Consider the following 24,625-nt stretch of genomic DNA (forward strand, 5'->3'; position numbering starts at 1 on the left):
TAGTATATGTGAATGTCTGACCCACTGGAATTGTGATACAATGAATTATAAGTGAAATAATCTGTCTGTAAACTATTTTTGGAAAAATGACTTGTGTCATGCACAAAGTAGATGTCCTAATCGACTTGCCAAAACTATAGTTTGTTAACAAGAAATTTGTGGTTGAAAAACAAGTTTTATTGACTCCAACCTTAGTGTACTGTATGTAAACGTATGACTTAAACTGTAGATTATAGCTGTAGTGCAGAGAATGGACTGTAGGGTTTTTGGGAAGTGCACCTGTGCTGACAGTCTCAATAATGGTTCTCTGTAGCTCAGTTGGTAGACCTAGGTGCTGGCAAAGCCAAGATAGTGGGCTACATTCCCCGGACCACCACCATGCATAAAAGCATCTGCTAAATGGCATATGTTATTATATTATTATTAGCTGGGGCATTATAGAGGCAATGGGCCAGGCAGAATGTGACAATAATTTTGGTTATGAGTGCAACTCAGTTGTGTCCTGCTCAGTCAACCCAGTTTCTGGTTGAGTTGATGTCCTTTTAACCAGTTTCTGGTTGAGTTGATGTCATTTCAACCAGGTTTGTCCCTGGGCTGTTAAAAGGATATTGTGAGCTAGACAAAATATCTTTATTTTAATGAGGTGAGGAAAACTGATTCCTTGCCAAGAAATTGTTAAGACAGTGAAGTGGAAGAGAACAGAGAGGGGACTCATTTAATTAATGTATGACATTTTTTTTAAAGAAAAAGAAAACAAAAGAGCAAATGTCAGCACTTCTATTCATTTTTCTCAGGGCTAATTTAAAGTAGCACTTTTTTAAAAGCGGAACTTAAAAGAACAGTCTCTACAGATATCCATACGTGGACTAGATATGAGTTCATGATAATCATCTCTTAATAGCCTGGATTTGAATAAAGATAATACATTTTTGGGGAATAAAGATAACGTACTGTGTACTAAATTATTAAAGGTTCAATTAGACAAGCAGGGCAAGGAAGCAAGGAAGACAGAAAGCACGTGGGCCACAACATTAAAGATGCCAGCATATTGTGCTTGTTATTGCATGTCTTTACTAGGATTACACCTATACAGTATTTTAGTCTCTTACTGTTCCATACAGTGCTGTGTGTATAGATGCTAGCAAGCCCTCTCTTGTCATCATGTGTTTATGCTCTGTTTTCCTCCTGGCCCTCAGGCCTCATGGTGCCTGTTCATTGGTTCATGTGCTCCCACACCCACTGCCTTTCTTTTCACCTCAGGGGCCTAACACACCTGCTACAATATGCCAGTAAAGAGGAACTCATGTACGTAGCATGAACCTAGACACCTAACCCACCTGCCAACAGTTCAATACTGCATGCCAGTAAAATGAACTGTAATAAATACTTATAATGCTCTGACATACAGTACCCAATGAGAAACAAGGAGGGGAACCTATGGCAAAGGGAGACGAATAAAGCTCCAAACTGTTGATTTTCCATCACCCTTGCTGCTTAATGGAGACAGATACTCTACAACATAGTCCATGTATACTGAACAAAAATATAAACGCAACATGTAACCATTTCAAAGATTTGACAGAGTTACTGTTCATATAAGGAAATTGGTCGAAAAAATAAATTAATTAGGCCCTAATCTATGGACTGGGAATACAGAAATGCATATGTTGGTGACAGATGCTTTTGTATATATAGTGTATGTGGACACCCCTTCAAATGAGTGGATTTGGCTTTTTCAGCCGCACCTGTTGCTTACAGGTGCATAATCTCATGCAGAACGCCATGCATTCACCATAGATAAACATTGGCCTTAGAATGGCCTTACTGAAGAGGTCAGTGACTTTCTACGTGGCACTGTCATATGATGCCAGCTTTCCAAATTTTGTCAAATTTCTGCCCTGCTAGAGCTGCCCCAGTAAGTGCTATTATTGTGAAGTGGAAATGTCTACGAGCAACAACGTCTAAGCCGCAAATTGGTAGGCCAAATAAGCTCAAAGAACGGGGCCGCCAAGTGCTGAAGAGTGTAGAGCTTAAAAAAAACGTCTGTCCTCGGTTGCAAAACTTACTACCGAGTTCCAAACTTCCTCTGGAAGCAACGTCAGCGCAAGAACTGTTTGTCAGAAGCTTAATGAAATGGGTTTCCATGGTCAAGCAGCCACACACAAACCTAAGATCACCATGCGCAATGCCAAGCATCAGCTGGAGTGGTGTAAAGCTCTCTGCCATTGGACTCTGGAGCAGTGGAAACACGTATGCTGGAGTGATGAATCATGCTAACCTAAGATCCTCTGAGAGGACCTGACACCTGGCATGGGAGGTCTCTCTCTGTCCTGTACCATCACATCACATGCACACTGCAGGCACTATGTAGTACAGTAACTGGAGAATAGCGTGTCATCTGTTGAGATATACCTCCAGTCTCTCCTAAGCAGTGAGGCTTTGTCTTCTGCTCTGCCTCTGTGATACAATTACTCTGTGTTATGGCTCTCCATGTCTCTCTTCTCTCGCCTCTTTTCAACATGCCGATATAGGTTTTTAAAGATTGAAGTACCTCACTTGATTGCAATGACCCGACGTTCAAATGGCAGAGCAGGCAAGCTAACTACCAGCCAAAGTTCTTGCGTGTGCCAACGAGATAATTAAGGTGGCAGAAGTTCACGTGGGAGAGATTACCATTCATTCCAAAACCACACAGAACAGAGGAGGACATCACTCTGCATGCAGTCCTCCTCTACACCATGCAGTTACAGCATGTAGTTACAGCATGCAGTTACACCATGGAAGTGGACAACAGGGATTATTCACTAACTACCACTGAGCAGAATAGATTTGCAATGAGATTTGCGGGGAGGATTAGACTGCCACTGGTATTGTAGCAAGCCCTCCCACTGCAGATTAATGTGTTTTGGCAGGTTCTCACTTGGTCAAAACAGAGATGAAAGTGTGAAGCAGGTTATCAGTGCCAGTGTATGACTCCCACCGGTCGGTCCTCAGAGGAAGGGGTATACTGTGTGTTGCTGGGCCCAGATCCTGTTGTCAGCCTGGTGTCTAGACACAGCAGATTGTTGGTCCCCCTGGTTAGGGAGCTGTGTGGTCCTGACTGCAGCACAAAGCAGAATAACACTAATGCTTGGCATTCCTTTCTGTCCTAATCCCTCTTTCCCCTGCCTATCGTTTAAGTACATCTTCTCCCTTTTTCCTGATTTCTTATTTTCCTGCTCCCTGCCTCTTCCGCTGCCCCCCCCCCCCCCCCCCCCCGCCATTCTTTCTTCCTCCATCTCTTCTTTCTCTTCAACAGATAGCGTTGTCACATTTGCTGATTGGTAGGAGGAAAAAAAACAACATCTGAACTGTTACTATGGCAACTGAGTCTCTGAACTAAGCCAGTCCTCTTCTGCACACACATGCTCTCTCTCTCTCCGTTAGATTAAAGCTGAGAGAGAGAGAGAGAGAGAGAGAGAGAGAGAGAGAGAGAGAGAGTCTATGTAATGAATAATTACAAGATACTGTACCACAAGCAATTCAAGAGGTGCACGTTTTGGTTGTTACCCTAGCACTACACAGCTGATTCATATATTCAACTAACCATCAGGCTTTGTGGATTTGAATCAGCTGTGTAGTGTTAAGGCAAAAACCAACACAAACCCCATTTGGGTTCCAGAGGACCAAGTTTGGGAAACGCTGGCCTACAAACAGTATGGTATAGGAACACACGTCAGTCTGCTGCTTTTGGGGGACAATGAACAGGCGTTCTCCTCTGCAGAGGTCCTGGTGCTGCATTTGTCCAGGCCAGGGCTTTTATGACTAATGAGGTTGAACAGGAAATGAATGTGCACCAATGTGTTCCGAGGGATCCTCCACTTCCCTCTGTGACATCAATCTGCGTTAATTTGGTAATTAATCTGAATCCATAAAAGGATCTCCAGATAGGAGACCCAATTAGAACATGAGGAATAAGTTGGTTCTGGATGACAATGTGTTGGGTACAGTATATACCCCTGTTTGTTCTCTGAGCCCTCCTTATCTCTCCCACATACCCACCATCTCCACCCTGGCTTGGCCTGTCCTAACCTATTTACCTAATGTGAGTCAAAAACAGAACAAATAGTAAAACAAAAACAAGCAAACAAGACAAACGTTCAACAGGTACTGGTAGGGGCAAGTAGACAGGACAGGACCGGACAGGCATCAAATTGTATTGTCACATACACATGTTTTGCAGATGTAATTGCAGGTGTAGCGAAATGCTTGTGTTTCTAGATACAACAGTGCAGTAATATCAAACAATTTCACAACAATACACACATCTAAGTAAATGAATGTAATTGAGAATATATAAATATATGGACGAGCAATGTCAAAGCAGCATAGACTAAGATACAGTAGAATAGTATAGAATACAATATATACAAATGAGATGAGTAATGCAAAATATGTAAACATTATTAAAGTGACTAGACAGGACAGAACTGAACAGGTAGACTGGACACCATTTAATAACAAATTCGACATTTGTCTTTGCGAAGAGTAACCGTGTTGCAGTATATTTGGTAAAAGATTGTTGTAGGGGTTGAATCTTGTTTGGTCATGTCAACCTGATTAGATACAGATTTTAAAAATACAGTTGAAGTCAGAAGTTTACATTCAGTTTTTCACAATTCCTGCTATTTACGCATAGTAAATAGTTCCCTGTCTTAGGTCAGTTAGGATCACCACTTTATTTTAAGAATGTGAAATGTCAGAATAATAGTAGAGAGAATGATTTAACACAGCTTTTATTTATTTCATCACATTCCCGGTGGGTCAGAAGTACACTCAATTAGTATTTGGTAGCATTGCCCTAAAATTGTTTTACTTGGGTCAAATGTTTTGTGTAGCCTTCCACAAGCTTCCCACAATAAGTTGGGTGAATTTTGGCAGGTTTGTAGGCCTCCTTGCTCACACATGCTTTTTCAGTTCTGCCCACAAATGTTCTATATGATTGAGGTCAGGGCTTTGTGATGGCCTCTCCAATACCTTGACTTTGTTGTCCTTAATCCATTTTGCCACAACTTTGGAAGTATGCTTGGGGTCATTGTCCATTTGGAATACCCATTTGTGACCAAGCTTTAACTTCCTGACTGATGTCTTGAGATGTTGCTTCAATATATCCACACAATATTCCTGCCTCATGATGCCATCAATTTTGTGAAGTGCACCAGTCCCTCCTGCAGCAAAGCACCACCACAACATGATGCTACCTCCCCCGTGCTTCACGGTTGGGATGGTGTTCTTTCGGCTTGCAAGCCTCCCCCTTTTTCTTCCAACCAGAACGATGGTCATTATCAGACCAGAGGACATTTCTCTAAAAAGTACGATCTTGTCCCCATGTGCAGTTGCAAACCGTAGTCTGGCTTTTTTATGGCAGTTTTGGAGCAGTGGCTTCTTCCTTGCTGAGCGGCCTTTCAGGTTATGTTGATATAGGACTCGTTTTTACTGTGGATATAGATACGTTTGTACCTGGGATGGTGTTCTTCAGCTTGCAAGCCACCCCTTTTGCCTCCAACCATAACGATGGTCATTATGGCCAAACAGTTCTATTTTTGTTTTATCAGACCAGAGGACATTTCTCCAAAAAGTATGATTAGGTTATGTCAATATAGGACTCGTTTTTATCGTGGATATAGATACTTTTGTACCTGTTTCCTCCAGCATCTTCACAAAGTCCTTTGCTGTTGTTCTGGGATTGATTTGCACTTTTCGCACCAAAGTACATTCATCTCTAGGAGACAGAACGCTCCTCCTTCCTGAGCGGTATGATGGCAGCGTGGTCCCATAGTGTTTATACTTGCGTATTATTGTTTGTACAGATGAACTTGGTACCTTCAGGCATTTGGAAATTGCTCCCAAGGATGAATGAGACTTGTGGAGGTCTACACATTTTTTTCTGAGGTCTTGGATTTCTTTTGATTTTCCCATGATGCCAAGCAAAGGTAGGCCTTGAAATACATCCACAGGCACACCTCCAATTGACTCAAATTATGTCAATTAGCCTTTCAGACGCTTGACAAAGATACAGTTGGTTGAGTAATATTGTTGTTTTTGCGGTAGTTAAGGCATTTTCAAAATGGACTGATAATGTTTGGGTGGTAGATCTGATGAGACATTTCCAAGAAGGCAGAGGGATGGGAAGAGTGGAACTCTATGACAGAAAAGGGTGGATAGTTTGTGTTATTTCTTTCCAGAATTGTAGTGGACATTGGGTGGACGGGACCAGGTTTTGTGAAAGTAGTTGTCGGGAGTGTTGTGTGAACAGATGTCGGTGTTAATCAATCCCATTTTGTGTTGAGTGATACGGTATGTGCTCTGTGCATGATCGCACACTCTATAAGTTGTGTTTTGGGCTTGTTAGTCATGGTGAAGATGTTATTGGAGATTTGTTTCCAGAAATAGATATTCGTAGTGATTGCAAGGTCTTTTCCCCATTTTGTAGTCGGTAGGGAGAGATTAGTATCTGTTTTTGATATACTATACTGTACCTTTTACCCAATCAGAGTAAAGCGATGCCATATTGATTTGCGTACCTCTTTAAATCATGCAGGGCCAATACCAGCTAGGTATTGATCTGGCCAACAGGCTGGGAGTGGTTGGTCACATGTTGGTTGATGGAGTGTTTGGGTGCTTGTTATTGTGTGTAGAATGGAAATAACAGTGGCTGTTTGAGCATCCAGGAAGATATTCCTGGAGATGGGAGCTGGGATGGCTTAGTTGTGAGGTGCATGTGAACAACTCCAAAGCTAATGTACACACACTAACATCAATCAGTCAAATGTAATTTATGAAGCCCTTTTTCAACAGCAGTAGTTACAAAGTGCTTATGCAGATACACAGCCTAAAACCCCAAAGAGCAAGCAAAGCAAATGTAGAAGCACAGTGGCTAAGAAAAACTCTCTAGAAAGGCAGGAAAAAATCTAGAGGGGAACCAGGCTCCGAGAGGTGGCCAGACCTCTTCATGGTTCTCTCTACCTAACCCCAGCTGCAAATGAATCCCTCATGTCATTTACCACATAAGGATGTTCAAAGGAGATGTCAGCATGTGTCTGAGTTAGAGAAATTATTGAAATGTGTTTGCGACATGAAGGGAAGACGGAGACCCATGTTTGATTTGTGAGATTTCAAAGTAGCTCTGAGATGGTGAGACTTGACAGTGAGGTGTAAATAGATAGATGGTATTAAAGACACATACTGTATGTATGCCTGTTTACATTGGAATGGTATCCCCATAGGTTGCTACTGCTGTACAATGGTGTGTGTGTGCTGCTGAGAAATATAATTATCTTTCTGTGGCTGTTTGTATTAATAACCCTATGAGGCACTTTATTTAGGAGGGAGCTGTGTGTGTGAGTGAGAGAGCTTCTTTGCAGTAATTTCTGTGATTCAGCCATGGAGGGAAAGCGTATTTAGCAGTGTGGCACAGAGACTCAGCTGGATCAGACAGCCAGGGAGAATTAGTCCCTGGAGCAGAGCAAAGCAGAGAAGTCACACACACTGCCCCTTTGTCCCACAGGAGGGGATTTAATGCCTGTCGATTCCATGTGATTGTAAGTAATGAGACAGCGGAGGTTGAGATGGCATAGAGGAGGACGGACGGTCACAGGGGTCTCTTCATGCTGCATGGACAGTATGTCACTACCTTAAACCTTCAGCCTCTGTCTGTCCCTTTGATCCTGAGAGAAGTGGTCATGTTTCTGTCTCTGTCCCCTGGTGATAATGACGGCCGCCCACCAGCCCAATCTACCTTACGCACGGTGCATTATGGGGATGTGATTTGTGCCATGAGGGCAGCAGGGCAGCAGGGGTCAGATGGAGATTGGATTAGATACAATCTCCACTGAGGTAGTGTGACACTGAATACAACTGGCATCAGACTGGCTCACGGTAGCCCCAGCAGGGTTGGCTCCATTGGGGATACTGCCATCTCGGATGAGCCATGTTTTTCTTGATAGAGTGTCAGAGGAGAATGCGTCCCTGTGTCCGATACCTGTCTAAAAGTGTATACCTTGACAGAGTGGAATTAAGGAGGTATACTATTAGGTATAACGTGCTTTGGCATCCACCACCTCACTTTCCTGCATTCATTTAAATAACCCATCCCTCTGGTATCCTTAATAACAAATATATTACTGTATGACTATTGATATCAATTCTACATAAAGCGAAGCCAATTCAGAAATAATCCGGGTGCTCGCCTTAGCTGACACATCAGCTAAAATTGTTACTAGCAATCTAATTGGTGCAATCCCCCTACCTTATTTTGCGATCCATTTAAGCTAACCGGTTATGCTCACACATGTTGCTGCTACTGCTAGTATGCATTTGCTAATTTTTCTCCCATCACCACCCCAGCCTCCACCTGTTAGGTTCTGTTTTCCTGCTTGGAGATTGGTGTAGTTTACTGCACTCACTGCTTTTAGGAAATGTTATATATGCTTTGCTTGGGCAGTGAGCTACCCTGAAGGAGCAGAGCCTATATCGCTAAGACATTCTTAAATAAATGCTTAAGCATATTTCTAGTTGGTGTTTCCTTTCTGAAATGTAGTTTTATGTGACTTGTCTGTATCACACAAAGCAATTAGGATGCAATTTCTGTTGCAGGTGCAATTGATATAGCAACTGCGATATAGAAAGCAATTAAAACGCAATTGAAATTGCATGCAACATCCAACCCTGTCATACATCACATTATGGTTTCATTAATGATTTGTTTATCCAAACATTTGGTAATTGCAACAGCAGCAATATAGACAAAATGCTGGCTGTACAATTTAGCTAGCTAGCCAAAATGTTACATATTTGCCAACCATATTTTACCAAGCTAGCTAACTAGCTAGCAATGAGCTAAGCTAGCTAGCAAGTGCAGTTCATGTTGGAATGTTTTGGTTGAAACTGGACAGAGAAAGGTCTGGGTTCACTTTTAAAAGTAATTTTATTGATTGCCAGACCATGTACATAAACCATGACTAGCCATGGTGTCTAGAATGTTTTATGCATTTCCCATTTGGGGTGTCTTTTGTCATGGTTTGCAGCAGCACTGGCAGCTATGTTGACATGACAACTGGGTCGGAGTTCCAAACGGAACGATGTGATGAGTCATGTAAACTCTCTTCTGCTCACTGATTGGACATCACATACAGTCAGTTGTTATATCAGTTACTCACGTTATAGTTAGCATAGCTTACTCAATATGATTAGATAATGACTAGGGTTGTTGTGGTGACCGTATTACCGCCACACTGGCAGTCGAGTCATGACGAAGTCAAATTCCATGTGACCATTGTTTCACGGTAATCTCCTCGTATGCACTCTGCACATCTGTTGGTAGAATGTCTATGGCGCCGACAGACATGACAGCTCTGCGTCTAGCTCTTAAGCAACTTTGCAGTATTTTGTTTTTTTGTGTGTTATTTCTTACATTATTAGCCCAGAATGTTTTTTTTTGTGTTATTACATACAGCCGGAAATAACCTTTTGGATATCAGAGCAACAGTGACTATCCAGCATTAAGTCCAGAAATACGACTTTCCCAAATTGGAACCTTTGTTCGTACCCCCCAGGGCAATTGAACTTATCCCAGAGGCTGCTCCAAGATACCGCCGGTGGAGAAGAGCTATTCAGAGTGGACTTCTAGTCCGACTCAGTAGGCGTGCACACACTCCACCGCTTCCAAGTATTAACATTCTCTGTTTCCCTGAATCTTGGCTCTCTCTGGATATACTGTCCACGTCCATACAGCCAGCTGGGTTCTAAGTACATCGCACAGACAGGAATAAAGAACTCTCCGGGAAGAAGAAAGGCAGTGGTGTATGTTTCATGATTAACTACTCATGGTATGGTTGTGATAACGTACAGGAACTCAAGTCCTTTTTTTTTCCACTCGACCAAGAATGTCTCACAATCGACCGTCTTACCTCCCAAGATAATTATCTTTGGTTATAGTCACAGCCATGTATTTTCCACCTCAAGCCCATACCTCGACGGCACCCAAGGAACTACACTGGACTTTGTGCAAACTGAAAACCATGTATCCTGAGGGCGCATTTATTGTAGCTGGGGATTTTAACAAAGCAAATTTGAGGAAAACGCTACCGAAGTTCTATCAACACATTGCCTGTAGTACTTGCGCTACAAGAACACTCAACCATTGTTACTCTCCCTTCCGGTCGTGGCTACAAAGCCCTCTGGCCTTCTCTTCGGCAAATCAGATCACAACTCAATTCTGCACCTCCCTTCCAATAGGAAGAATCTCAAACAGGAAGTGCCTGTGCTAAGATCTATTCAATGCTGGTCTGTCCAATCAGAATCCATGCAAGATTGACTTTATCACACAGACATGGAAATGTTCCGGGTTGCCTCTGAGAATAACATTGAGATATACATGGACACGGTGACTGAGTTCATCAGGAAATGTTGTTCCCACTGTGATTATTAAAACCTACCCAAACCAAAAACCGTGGATAGATGGCAGCATTACCACAAAACAAAGCACAAACCACCGCATTTAACCAAGGTGACTGGGAATATGGTTGAATACAAACATTGTAATTATTCCCTCAGTAATGCTATCAAACAGGCAAAACATCAGTACAGAGACAAAGTGGGGTCAGACACGAGACATTTGTGGCAGGGTCTACAGACGGATTAGTAAGGGAAAACCAGCCACGTCGCGGACACTGACGTCTTGCTCCCTGAGGTGGCCCTCAGGTGGTGAAGGTAGGAAACAACACCTCCACTTCGCTGATCCTAAACACAAAGGCCCCACAATGGTGGGTGCTCAGCCCCCTCCTGTACTCCTTGTTCACCCATGACTGCGTGGCCATGCACGCATCCAACTCAATCATAAAGTTTGCAGACAACACAACAGTAGTAGGTCTGATTACCAACCAGGAAAAGACAACCTACAGGGAGGAGGTGAGGGCCCAAAGAAGCTGATCGTGGACTTCAGGAGACAACAGAGATTACGACCCTATTCACATCGACAGGACGGCAGTGGAGAAGGTGAAAAGCTTCAAGTTCCCCAGCGTACACATCACTGACAGTCTGAAAAGGCGCAACAGTGAACTCTTCAACCTCAGGAGGCTGAAGAAATGTGTCTTGGTCCCTAAGACCATCACACATTTTTACAGATGTACAATTGAGAGCATCCTATCGGGCTATATCGCTGCTATATCACTGCTTGGTACGGCAACTGCACTGCAGGACTCTCCAGAGGGTGGTGCGGTCTGCCCAACACATCACCGGGGGCACAATACCTGCCCTCCAGGACATATACAGCACCTGATGTCACAGGAAGGCCAAATAGATCATCAAGGACATGAACCACCCGAGCCACGGCCTGTTCACCCCGCTATCATCCAGAAGGCGAGGTCAGTACAGGTGCATCAAAGCTGGGACCGAGAGACTGAAACACAGCCATCAGACTGTTTAAATAGGCATCACTAGCCAGCTTCCGGTTACTCAACCCTCGACCTTAAAGGCTGCTCCCCTATGTAAATAAACATGGAATCACTGGTCACTTTTTAAATGGAACACTAGTCACTTTAATAATGTTTACTGTTTTACTCATTTTGTATGTACAGTTGAAGTCGGAAGTTTACATACACCTTAGCTAAATACATTAAAACTCAGTTTTTCACAATTCCTGACATTTAATCCTAGTAAAATTCTCTGTCTTAGGTCAGTTAGGATCACCACATTATTTTAAGAATGTGAAATGTCAAAATAATAGTAGAGAGAATTATTTATTTCAGCTTTTATTTCTTTCATCACATTCCCAGTGGGTCAGAAATTTACATAGACTCAATTAGTATTTGGTAGCATTGCCTTTAAATTGTTTAACTTGGGTCAAACGTTTCAGGTCGTCTTCCACAAGCTTCCCACAATAAATTGGATGAATTTTGGCCCATTTCTCCTGACAGAGCTGGTGTAACTGAGTCAGGTTTGTAGGCCTCCTTGCTCGCACACGCGTTTTCAGTTCTGCCCACAAATCTTCTATGGGATTGAGGTCAGGGCTTTGTGATGGCCACTCCAATACCTTGACTTGGTTGTCCTTATGCCATTTTGCCACAACTTTGGAAGTATGCTTGGTGTCATTGTCCATTTGGAAGAATTTTTTGCGACCAAGCTTTAACTGATGTCTTGAGATGATGCTTCAATATATCCACATAATTTTCCTGCTTCATGATGCCATCTATTTTGTGAAGTGCACCAGTCCCTCCTGCAGCAAAGCACCCCCACAACATGATGCTGCCACCCTCGTGCTTCCAAACATAATGATGGTCATTATGGCCAAACAGTTCCTATTTTTGTTTCATCAGACCAGAGGACATTTCTCTAAAAAGTACAATCTTTTCTCCATGTGCAGTTGCAAACCATAGTCTGGCTTTTTTTATGGCGGTTTTGGAGCAGTGGCTTCTTCATTGCTAAGCGGCCTTTCAGGTTATGTCGATATAGGACTCGTTTTACTGTGGATATAGATACTTTTGTACCTGTTTCCTCCAGCATCTTTACAAGGTCCTTTGCTGATCTGTGATTGATTTTCACTTTTCGCACCAAAGTACATACACCTCTAGGAGACAACGTGTCTCCTTCCTGAGCGGTATGACGGCTGCGTGGTCCCATGGTGTTTATACTTGCGTACTGTTGTTTGTACAGATTAACGTGCTACCTTCAGGCGTTTGGAATTTGCTCCCAAGGATGAACCAGACTTGTGGAGGTCTACAATTTTTTTTATGAGGTCTTGGCTGATTTCTTTTGATTTTCCCATGATGTCAAGCAAAGAGGCACTGAGTTAAGGTAAGCCTTTAAATACATCCACAGGTACACCTCCAATTGACTAAAATTTCAATTAGCCTATCAGAAACTTCTAAAGCCATGACATAATTTTCTGGAATTTTCCAAGCTGTTTAAAGGCACAGTCAACTTAGTGTATGTAAACTTTTGACCCACTGGAATTGTGATACAGTGAAATATTCTGTCTGTAAACAATTGTTGGAAAAATTACTTGCGTCATGCACAAAGTAGATGTCCTAACCGACTTTCCAAAACTATAGTTCGTTAACAAGAATTTTGTGGAGTGGTTGAAAAACAAGGTTTAATGACTCCAACGTATGTGTATGTAAACTTCCGACCTCAACTGTATATACTGTACTCTACTGTATTTTAGTCAATGCCACTCCGACATTGCTCATCCTAATATTTATATATTTCTTAATTCCATTCTTTTACTTTTAGATTTGTGTCTGTTGTGAATTGTTAGATACTACTGTACTGTTGGAGCTAGGAACGCAAGCATTTCACTTCACCCGCTTTAACATCTGCTAAATATGTGTATGTGACCAAAATAATGTGATTTGATTTAGTACCCAGCTCGTTAACAACCATTAGGTTGCTAATACCCTTGTACTCACCACTCTGACATCAATGCAAATACAATAGAATATCACATCAAACACTGATCATTAAAACAGTATCATCCTTTTAAAACTCACCTCACTGTGATGGTAATTTTGAAGAAAGAAGATCAACAACAGGTTGACAATTTGTTGAAAACATGGTCTGAATTAAAATGTTGATTTGTTTCTTTATACAAAAGCCTCATTTAAGTGATAATGCCATAGAAGCTGGTGTTTGGAGGATATATTGGCACGTGTTGTTAGGCCCGAGATGACTAAGTTGAGGCAAACCATGCCAATATATCCTCCAAACACCGGCTTTGAGGTCATTGTCACTTAATACAGGTCACCAACATATTCAAATAACGATTGACATTTGTTTTCATGAAACAGTTTTTTGATTAATTTATTTAAGCTATTTCATCCTTCCACAATATATAGATACAAATCTAGGGTTGCTAAGGCTGGTTGTTCATTCTATTGGTTCGGTTGCCAGAGACCTAACCCAGTAGTTCAGTCTTTTTGTTCTGTATCAATGGACACAACCCAGTCATTCTTTCTAAATGTTCCATTGCCATCCCTTGCTTGCTAGCTAGTTAACTACCGCTAACTTACTGTCACGTCAAAAAGCCATCAGAATAACAGCAAAGTAACTGCATTTGCGTTTGTTTGAGCTGCTTTCAAGTGACATTTATTTGCATACATCCATGACAATGAACTAAGGGTGCCCTGATTTTGCCTGCCATAGAAAATGTCCTCTCTCATCAGGACACTGTTGTTCAGAGGAGCTAGCCAACACAACTAAAACAATCCCTTGAAACTGAAGCTGGAAAGACAACAAACTAGCTGCACTTCATTTCATTTGACCTGTTTTCTATTAATAGTTATTTGTATATATCCATAAAAATGATGCTGATTTAAAAAAGTTGCCTGACTGTCTGTCTCATCCCGACATGTTCATTAATATGGGGCAGCTGGAGATTGAATTTGAATATTGAAGGAATGTTGCAAATGTTGGACAGACAGACAGCAATGTTCATACAAATCTCTGCTGTTGAAAACTAAATGTTAGTCTAAAAGAAATGTGAGATAATGTCTAGATGCTTTTTATAGTGGAAATCAAGTTTATAAATTGCCTGGCTGGGCTGATGAGACAGTGTATTGCGCAATCAGATGGAAGAGAGTAAATGGGCATTTTAATGTCATAGATTTAGCCGGTGGTAAGTTGTGGAATGCGCTTTTTAAAATAATTGTTTCTTTATGAAATTGAGGAGAAAAAGGGTTAGTTTCCAATTGGTAGTTACAGTCTTGTCCCATCGCTGTAACTCCCGTACGGACTCGGGAGAGCCAAAGGTCGAGAGCCTTGCGTCCTCTTAAACACAACCCAACCAATCCTCACGCCTTCTTGACACAATGCCTGCTTCACCCAGACCTTAGTTACTTTTCACAATGAGGCAATGTTTGGCCTTAACCTGGATGTGGCCTGAACCTGGCCTTACCCCAATGTGTCAGAGGAAACACCATACACCTGGCGACCTTATCAGCGTGCATGCACCCGGCCCGCCACAGGAGTTGCTAGAGCGCGATGGGACATGGACATCCCTGCCGGCCAAACCCTCCCCTAACGACTCTGGGCCAATTGTGCGCCGTCCCATAGGCCTCCCGATCGCGGCCAGCTGTGACAGAGCCTGGACTCGAACAAGAATCTCTAGTGGCACAGCTAGCACTGCGATGCAGTGCCTTAGACCATTGCGCCACTCAGGAGGCGGAATGTGCTTTTATCCAATCAGCATTAGACCCACCTGTTGTATAAAGTCTAAAAGCCTACCACATATTAAGCACGGCAGAAAAAACATTAAAACCATTAAACGATGCTGCAGGGCAGCTTACAGAATTAGCCTACAATTATATGAATTTGTATTTGATTTTGAATAGCTTAGTAATAGGGCATTTTTTGTATTTTCATAATTAATAAGCTGACACATGACCTTTTCAGCTACAGAATATCTCACCACTGTGCGTTTCCATCTCCTGTACTCTCTCCTTCATTCCTTTCTCCATTACGCAGAGAGAGGTGCTATCAACAGTTTAATGAAATGTGTTTAGTTGTGAAAACATGTTGCTATCGATGTTCCCGAACAGATTTCACTTGGTTTGGCTGCAGGAACAGGGTTGGATAACCCCATGGCATACAGTTTGGGTGGAATATCACCTGTTGCGCAGGGAGAGGCTGCACGCTCCTCAAACAGTGGTTGATGGATGGAGTGAAAAATAAGTGTATTATTAACCCAGACATTTCCATATGCAATCCCGTGTGAAGCAGAGTTTTGATGGTTGCCACTAATAAGAGAGGGATCCCAGCTGCTACGATATTTATTTCTCAGCTGCTAATGTTAATCACAGCTCAGCATGATTGAAATCAAACGGGAAAGCGACCTCCATTCGCTATTCGAGTGCATACGGATTACATTTCTTTTTTTTACCCTAACCCTGCTCCTGCCCATTTTGATTTTGGGCCATTCTAAATCAAAACTGATTTTAAATATTAGTAAAGACAAGATTAAATTGTGAATAGTCTGATGGGTGAAAATATGATCACTTGATGAGAGAACAGCGTGTGCAGCCTGAGACAAGGAACGTTTTTTTCTTCTTCAAATCATCAATAGCCTCATGCATCATGCAGCCCATATCCGTTTGGATTTCTTAGACATTCTAAGGTTTTGTATCATTCGCAACTAAAGTTGCCAAATACATCTACCCTATAGGACCTGTTTCAAATGATCCCTTTTACACTCAAAATATCCTTTCTATTTTATTAAATAATTGCGCAGGAGACAAGCATATCTTGTCTGCTAAATGAACTAGCATACAGCCCATGGCATTTCACATAGTCAGTTAACATATGTTCTGTTCATCTGAAATACATTTTCATCATATCATAGTGTTTCTTTAGACCTGCTTTAAATAAAGATTAATTGTGATGGTGTATGTGGAATTGATTGATTTGATTTTTTGAAATGTAGATGTTCCAAAGGCGTGCATCAGCTGCTGGTATGCGCGGAGGCCTGGAGATGCTAAACGTGTTTATGTTCATTAACACGTTTAGCGGCCATTTTGTATGACAAGCTGATAAAATGTCATGACGCCACAGCCCTAGTAATGACCACTACCATTACTCTTTAGCGAGGATATCTCACTGTTTAATTCTACATGCTCACAATTGTAACTCGATTGAAATTACCAGCGGCTCCCAGTGCGAACAATATTCAGTCCACAATCTTGCATGCAGCTAAATTAATTGCAGGACTTTCTCTGGTGATTGCAACATCTCAACTGCTGAAGCACTGCTGGCCTAAGTAGAAGATGATTACCTGAATGAGAGATGTCTTAAATGAAGTGAATGTCCTTGATGACAAGGTGGTTTTTAGCAGACAGTCACCACAGGAAGCAGAACGATGATGGCGTTCTGCAGCACTGTTTATCTGTTACAGCCTCTGTTTGTTGTATATGGCTCTGGAGGCCAGAGAATAACTGCTACCACCAAAGAGCTGAATCACATTAACCTATGGCATTTTGAAATGTAATTTTGCGATGTCATACCTTGCCATCGCGGCTGCCTGAGAAATACCCAGTTGGTACAGGCACCTACTTGCATACTGTTTGGAAAACTCTCTTTTTGTGTCATGCAGGTCACTTTGCTTTTGTTTTAAGAATGAAACTATAATGTATTTTTTGTGTGGTTTTTTTAGGTTAAGGAGAGGTTGCTATGCCAACAGAGCCTGGCCCTGAGGTGAAGAACGCAGCAGAAGTGTCCTCCCAGCAGAAGGGGGCAGCAGCAGGCATGCAAGACTCTGCTTCAGACGACAAGATGGCTAAACAGGTACGTAGGAGAGCACAGGAAGTTCAATCTACACTATAATTAGGGCCTTGTGTTTTTTCTGGTGAGATCACGTGTAATCTTCGTCCTACATCATCCATTGACAGACATTTACACACATTCAGTGATGTCCTAATTATAATGTAAACTATCAAAGTAAAGAAAGTCGCACACTCCATTATATAAACTCCCAGCAATTTAATGGGTATTTACCAACGTTTCGGCATCACTGTGCCTTCCTCAGGGTGATGCCGAAACGTTGATAAATACCCATTAAATTGCTGGGAGTTTATATAATGGAGTGTGCGACTTTCTTTACTTTGATAGTTTATAGTTTATAGTTAGTCAGCACGTCCACACAAACACATTTTTCTGGGTGTGTGCCAGCTCATGTTTATTAAAGTCGTAATTATAATGAACATCATTAATTTACTTAGAATTTCACCTGTGACTATGTAACGCCCCTATGTAGGACCAGGACTCCAAACTGATCGACGACCACAGGGAAACAGACGACGTGTCAGAGAAGACCACCCCATGCAAGACCCCCAAGTCCCCCCAGAAGACTTCCAAACGGCCAAAGACTGTTCCCTTCAAGGTCACCCTACTGGACACCTCTGACTATGAGGCGGGGATTGAGGTAAGGAACCTCCCTCCAGAGCAGTGCTATGTTTTACTATTGCAGGCCACATTTCCAAGTCCTGGAAGGAACCAGTCAAAATATGTTTGTGTGGTTTTACCAGCAGATGCGACTAGTTTCTTTACTTTCGGACGTTATGTCTTTGTTGTGATTAAGTTATGGAGCTGCAGAGTGCAGATAAGGCCGGCGTAAAGCAGATGACAGACAGGGTGTCGTGTTGGGAAGGAAAAGCAGGCTCTCTCGCTCTCTTACAGTGGCTGTCATTACAGCTTCATCACCAAACAAGACATGTCTTCATGCTGGTAGAGAATGGTCACTGTAGTCAGTATCCTCTCCCTGGCTAATCTGTACCAGCCTACCTTTTAGCAATGCGGATGTATTTACATACAGTACACTAGTGTTACTTTCAATTGTATTTGGTTGCACAAAAACAGTCCACCGAGAAGCCAGATGTTAAATGCAATTCCATTTCAACTTTCTGTGCCGGTGGGCAGAACGGTTGGTCATTATGACGAGGGGGGATTAGAGACAAAATCGTATTATTTAAAAATACTTTTCAAACGTGGGTCTGTTGTAGACCCACTTCCCCTCCCTCCCCAAGTTATAATACGACCGTTTAGATATGTTGTCTCAACCTCCCCCTGTATAGCCTGACATGAGGTAAGCAGAGATGAAGTGGGTCTACAACAGACCCATGTTTGAAAAGTCTATGTCATAATACGATTGTTTAGATGTTTTGTCTCAAATGACCCCCTTCATAAAGACCAACCGTCCTGCCCAAGTAAGTTGAAATGCAATTGTATTTAACTTCTGGCTTCCCGCGGACTGTTTTTTGTGCAACCAAATACAATTGAAAGCAATGCTAGTGCATGTAGGAAAAAAAGCAGCTAGTGTCAGCCAGGAAGGCAGGCTTTGCCACACCCCACTGCCCTCTCTCCCCTCTTCCAGGGCCCCTCCTAGACATAAATATACAACATGGCAGAGCAGAAATACTGTACACTTTGAGGGTCAGAGGATATCTCCCTTTCTGCCACATAAAATCCCTCAACAAAACCCAGTGACAGAACAATGGGAAATCTATACTCATTACATTGCGACCCAGGTGCAGTCAAGCAGAAAATAGAATATTGTGTTATCGTGAGCTGCCCTTATGATACTTAATTTCATGCAAAGGTGTGTGCGTGTGTCTGTGTCTCTGATGTAAGAATCTCAAGAACATTAGCCTCGCTTTCACCAACCTTTCTCAAAAGAAAAAATAGCAAAAATAGGTAAACAAATACTTTCAAGCCACTCTCAAACCTTTTGCTGCTCTCAACACTAGACATAAAACTCCAAATTATGATTACCAAAGCCTTTAAGCAATGTAGTGTTCTTTGCTTCCCTTTGTACTTCCATTATTACTACAGAATGATGCACAAATCGACCCCCCCCCCCCCATTTTACTCATCATATTGACGTAACAAGCTGCTGCAGTACAGTGTTTATCCAAAACCCTTACCTCACTCCCGGCTTGCCTCCGACCCCATTCCGGTGTTTAATTGGTGGGTTGCAATGTCAAGCCAGTCCTATCAAACCTCCTCCATGCTCCAGGAGTTGATAATAATAGTGTTAAGGAAAGGCAGGCACCACTTTGTGACAACTCTCACTGGAGGAGGTGCCCCATCCAAGGGTTAATTAGCCCGTCTCGTCATGACTGCTTGGCTCTGGCACCCCAGGGGCTGCAGGGGGAGAGGGGGCCGCACACTCCCATACTTCCCTCACCCCTTCTTTCAGCTTACTAGTGCATACTCTATCAGGCCATGCATGGATGAGCTGCACTGTGTTATTGTGCAGAATGTTGCTTTTTCTGGCGCCATATGTTTTATAGAATACCTTGTGACTCTGACAATGAGTTTGTTTGTACTCTTTGCCAATATTTTAAATGTGTTACTTTCTCCTGTGCTTCTTTTGAGGGAAAACAAGAAGAAAACAAGGAAGTTGCCAAGGTGGAGTTGAAGTAATTACACAGTGAAAGGGAGTGTCCACGGACAAACACCTCAGTGTCTTAGTCACCGGCATATTAAGATCCTTAACATGCCCGGAATGTATATTTTTAATAGATCATCTTTATGCCATACTGTCCACTCCGACAGACCCTACATCCACATCTACATCTTCTCTCTACAACCTTGCCATGGGGACTGTGTTGAATGAGACGGGGAGAGTTCATAAGTGCTTCCAGAGTATTATCCCACAATCTTTTCAATCCTAATGAGCCAAAATACACACTCCCAGGACTGGCAGCAGCTACTGGGGATGCAAATAAATACTGAATACTAAAACTCCTCCTAGCTCTGGCCTTGAGATAATAAGGAACCAAAAACTAGAGGGATGGTGCACACATCTGCATCTGTTTCCCTGGCAACGGCTTGCTCTGTCTCCCTGTCACCGCGGAAACCAGGCTCCAGGGAAAGCTCTGAGCCGCACAGACGCTTACGACCCGGAGAGCAGCATGCACAGCTCACACACACAGCTCACTAGCTACGTACTCCAGGGAAAAGTGTGTGTGTGTGTGTGCGCGTGAGTGCTTGTGTGCGTGTGTGCAGCAGCACCCTCCACCCATAGTCTGGACTCTGGGATTGAAATACCGGGGTACCATGTTACTCTGATGGAGTCAGAGTAATGTTTTGTTTTTTTATGTGTGAATGTCTTCTTGAATTTACACAATAGTTTTTCCCCCTCTATTTGTTAAAGTTACATCAAGGTACTGTATATCATCGCTAGAATGATTTGCTAAAGTGCCATCCAATCAGTTGTCTCTCTCCTTTTGACATCTGAGTAGCTTTGATAGCTAAATTTTCACACTTCTTCGGTCTGTCCTTCACAGGAATGTGACAAGAAGATGAACCATTTGGATAGGGTTGAGTGGCATTGGATATTGCACTGTTTGCTCAGACCGCTTATCATGCAGAAAGCAATCTTCCTACAATTCAGTGTTCATTTTCCCTGTCAAGTATTTGATCAATTCTGACTGTAACACAGCACTCAAGGGCAGAACTGTTCTAGCCTGTAGACAGCAACATATAGCAGCTGGTGTCAAGATGGCTTCCCTATCTGGTTGGGGAGAGAGACACATTATGTTGTGTTGATTGATACATTTGCAGTTACATGACACTCTCAATACACTTCCAAGAATACAAATGTACGCACGTCAACAAAACCATGCGGTGTCGTTATGCTTTAATCAGTGAGGCCAGGTCACATGGTCAGAAATCTCCTGACCCTTGATTGACCCTTGATTTGAATGACACGTGTGTCTGTGTTTCTGCAGAAGCACTGCAAAGGACAGGCCCTGCTGGACAAGGTGTGTGAGCACCTGAACCTCCTGGAGAAGGACTACTTTGGTCTGACATTCAGCGAGGCGGACAGCCAAAAGGTTAGTGCCTTGTCATGTAGCCTCTGACCATTCATGTACCCCCCCCCCCCCCCCTTCCCCCTTCTTCTCATGAAATACTGTCTTCGGCACAATCACCATTCCTCTCACCATAACAACAGAAGACACAGCAGGCTCTGGCAATAGTGAGCCACTCCCTTCGGAATTGGAAATGAAAATGTGCATGCTAGGTCAAATTCAGATCAACAAGCAATTTATACAATTTAAGATAAAATGGCACCCTAAACTCCTTAAACACATTTGAACACTTAATCATCATCAGCCTACATTAGATAGCCCGATTAGTGCTCCACTGACGTCTGTGCTTTTGACTCTCCAAATGGAACTAGGAAGGCTAATTGGAGTAGAACGGGTGTAATTATGGTTATTATGCAACTGGCTAAGATTTAGCTCTGAGACCAAATTGAATGGCTATGACAGTCAGCCTGTATTAACTGGTATTAGTGTTGTTTCGAGGATGTATGTGTTTTGGGTCTACCCTTCCTGTGTACACCTCACCTTCAGGGCAGGTATTGCAAATTGCAGTGATTGTGTAAAGATAGGATTTGGCATGTTGAAAGAGAACGGCCACTAAGGTGAGACAAACACACCTGTCTCCTGCCACTAATAACAGCTTGTATAGGTCTCAGTAGTTACAGAATGACATGTTGTGACCTGATTTGTCACAAGTGGTTGAGATTTTTGAGCCCGTTCTGTCTGGGGAAGAGAAAGTAGTGTGTGTGTGAGGCAAACACGATAAATGCTGGAGGATTTATCTCACAGCATACAGTTGAAGTCTGAAGTTTATATACACCTTAGCCAATCACCATATTCTTATCGGCAGACTCAGTAGCCTCGGTTTTTCTGATGACTGCCTTGCCTGGTTCACCAACTACTTTGCAGACAGAGTTCAGTGTGTCAAATCGGAGGGCATGCTGTCCGGTCCTCTGGCAGTCTCTATAGGGGTGCCACAGGGTTCAATTCTCAGGCTGACTCTTTTCTCTGTATATATCAATGATGTTGCTCTTGCTGCGGGCGATTCCCTGATCCACCTCTACGCAGACGACACCATTCTGTATACTTCCGGCCCGTCCTTGGACACTGTGATATCTAACCTCCAAACGAGCTTCAATGCCATACAACACTCCTTCAGTGGCCTCCAACTGCTCTTAAACGCTAGTAAAACCAAATGCATGCTTTTCAACCGTTCGCTGCCTGCACCCGCACGCCCGACTAGCATCACCACCCTGGATGGTTCCGACCTAGAATATGTGGACATCTATAAGTACCTAGGTGTCTGGCTAGACTGTAAACTCTCCTTCCAGACTCATGTCAAACATCTCCAATCTAAAATCAAATCTAGAGTCGGCTTTCTATTCTGCAACAAAGCCTCCTTCACTCACGCAGCCAAACTTACCCTAGTAAAACTGACTATCCTACCGATCCTCGACTTCGGCGATGTCATCTACAAAATAGCTTCCAACACTCTACTCAGCAAACTACTCAGTTTATCACAGTGCCATCCGTTTTGTTACTAAAGCACCTTATACCACCCACCACTGCGACCTGTATGCTCTAGTCGGCTGGCCCTAGCTACATATTCATCGCCAGACCCACTGGCTCCAGGTCATCTACAAGTCCATGCTAGGTAAAGCTCCGCCTTATCTCAGTTCACTGGTCACGATGGCAACACCCACCCGTAGCACGCGCTCCAGCAGGTGTATCTCACTGATCATCCCTAAAGCCAACACCTCATTTGGCCGCCTTTCGTTCCAGTTCTCTGCTGCCTGTGACTGGAATGAATTGCAAAAATCGCTGAAGTTGGAGACTTTTATCTCCCTCACCAACTTCAAACATCTGCTATCTGAGCAGCTAACCGATCGCTGCAGCTGTACATAGTCTATCGGTAAATAGCCCACCCAATTTTACCTACCTCATCCCCATACTGTTTTTATTTATTTACTTTTCTGCTCTTTTGCACACCAATATCTCTACCTGTACATGACCATCTGATCATTTATCACTCCAGTGTTAATCTGCAAAATTGTAATTATTTGCCTACCTCCTCATGCCTTTTGCACACAATGTATATAGACTCTCTTTTTTTCTACTGTGTTATGGACTTGTTAATTGTTTACTCCATGTGTAACTCTGTGTTGTCTGTTCACACTGCTATGCTTTATCTTGGCCAGGTCGCAGTTGCAAATGAGAACTTGTTCTCAACTAGCCTACCTGGTTAAATAAATGTGAAAAAAATAATTATATATATATACATTTAAACTCAGTTTTTCACAATTCCTGACATTTAATCCCAGTAAAAAGTCTCTGTCTTAGGTCAGATAGGATCACCACTTTATTTTAAGAATGTGAAATGTCAGAATAATAGTAGAGTGATTTATTTCAGCTGTATTTCTTTCATCACATTCCCAGTGGGACAGAAGTTTACATACACTCAATTAGTATTTGGTAGTATTGCCTTTAAATGGTTTAACTTGGGTCAAGTGTATCGGATAGCCTTCCACAAGCTTCCCACAATAAATTGGGTGAATTTTGGCCCATTCCTCCTGACAGAGCTGGTGTAACTGAGTCAGGTTTATAAGCCTCCTAGCTCGCACACGCGTATTCAGATCTGCCCACAAATGTTCTATAGAATTGAGGTCAGGGCTTTGTGATGGCCACTCCAATACCTTGACTTTGTTGCCCTTAAGCCATTTTGCCACAACTTTGGAAGTATGCTTGGGGTCATTGTCCATTTGGAATACCCATTTGCGACCAAGCTTTAACTTCCTGCCTGATGTCTTCAGATGTTGCTTCAATATATCCACATAATATTCCTTCCAATTATCCACATAACCTAATATCCACATCATTTCCCTTGGCAAGTCGATTAGATGTCCTAACCGACTTGCCAAAACTACAGTTTGTTAACAAGAAATTTGTGGAGTGGTTTAAAAACTAGTTTTAATGACTCCAGCCTAAGTGTTTGTAAACTTCCGACTTCAACTGTAGGTACCTCTGATACCAGGGCAGCCTTTACTGTCTGGGGTCCTTGGTGACTCTAAGCCAAACAATACTTGATTGAAATGTCTTCCTCAAACTCCTCTCTGCCTCTCTGAGGATATTATGTCCACACCATTTGGGGAGAACATCTATTGTGTTATGATTGCTTTGTGAACTTTGACTGCAGTGCATCCTGGCAGCAGAACAGTGAGAACAGTTGTTATTCCTGCTGGACTGCTCTACAGAGAGGAGACAAATGAGACAGT

At 42.7% G+C, this 24,625-nt stretch overlaps 1 protein-coding gene across 4 annotated transcripts in view; it reads left to right on the top strand.

Annotated features, from left to right (window-relative positions):
* The window catches only part of LOC139413338 (band 4.1-like protein 1), a 123,660-nt gene that overhangs the window by 42,921 nt on the left and 56,114 nt on the right, over positions 1-24,625 (top strand). For all 4 annotated transcript variants that reach the window (XM_071160572.1, XM_071160570.1, XM_071160571.1 and 1 more), the window contains exons 2-4: positions 17,180-17,310; positions 17,780-17,947; positions 21,258-21,362. In XM_071160572.1, coding sequence (XP_071016673.1) covers positions 17,197-17,310; positions 17,780-17,947; positions 21,258-21,362 — 387 coding nt within the window. In that variant the 5' untranslated portion in view covers positions 17,180-17,196. The remainder of the gene's footprint in view (positions 1-17,179; positions 17,311-17,779; positions 17,948-21,257; positions 21,363-24,625) is intronic.

This window comes from Oncorhynchus clarkii, chromosome 7 (assembly GCF_045791955.1).
Source record: "Oncorhynchus clarkii lewisi isolate Uvic-CL-2024 chromosome 7, UVic_Ocla_1.0, whole genome shotgun sequence".
Taxonomy (NCBI): Eukaryota; Metazoa; Chordata; class Actinopteri; order Salmoniformes; family Salmonidae; genus Oncorhynchus; species Oncorhynchus clarkii.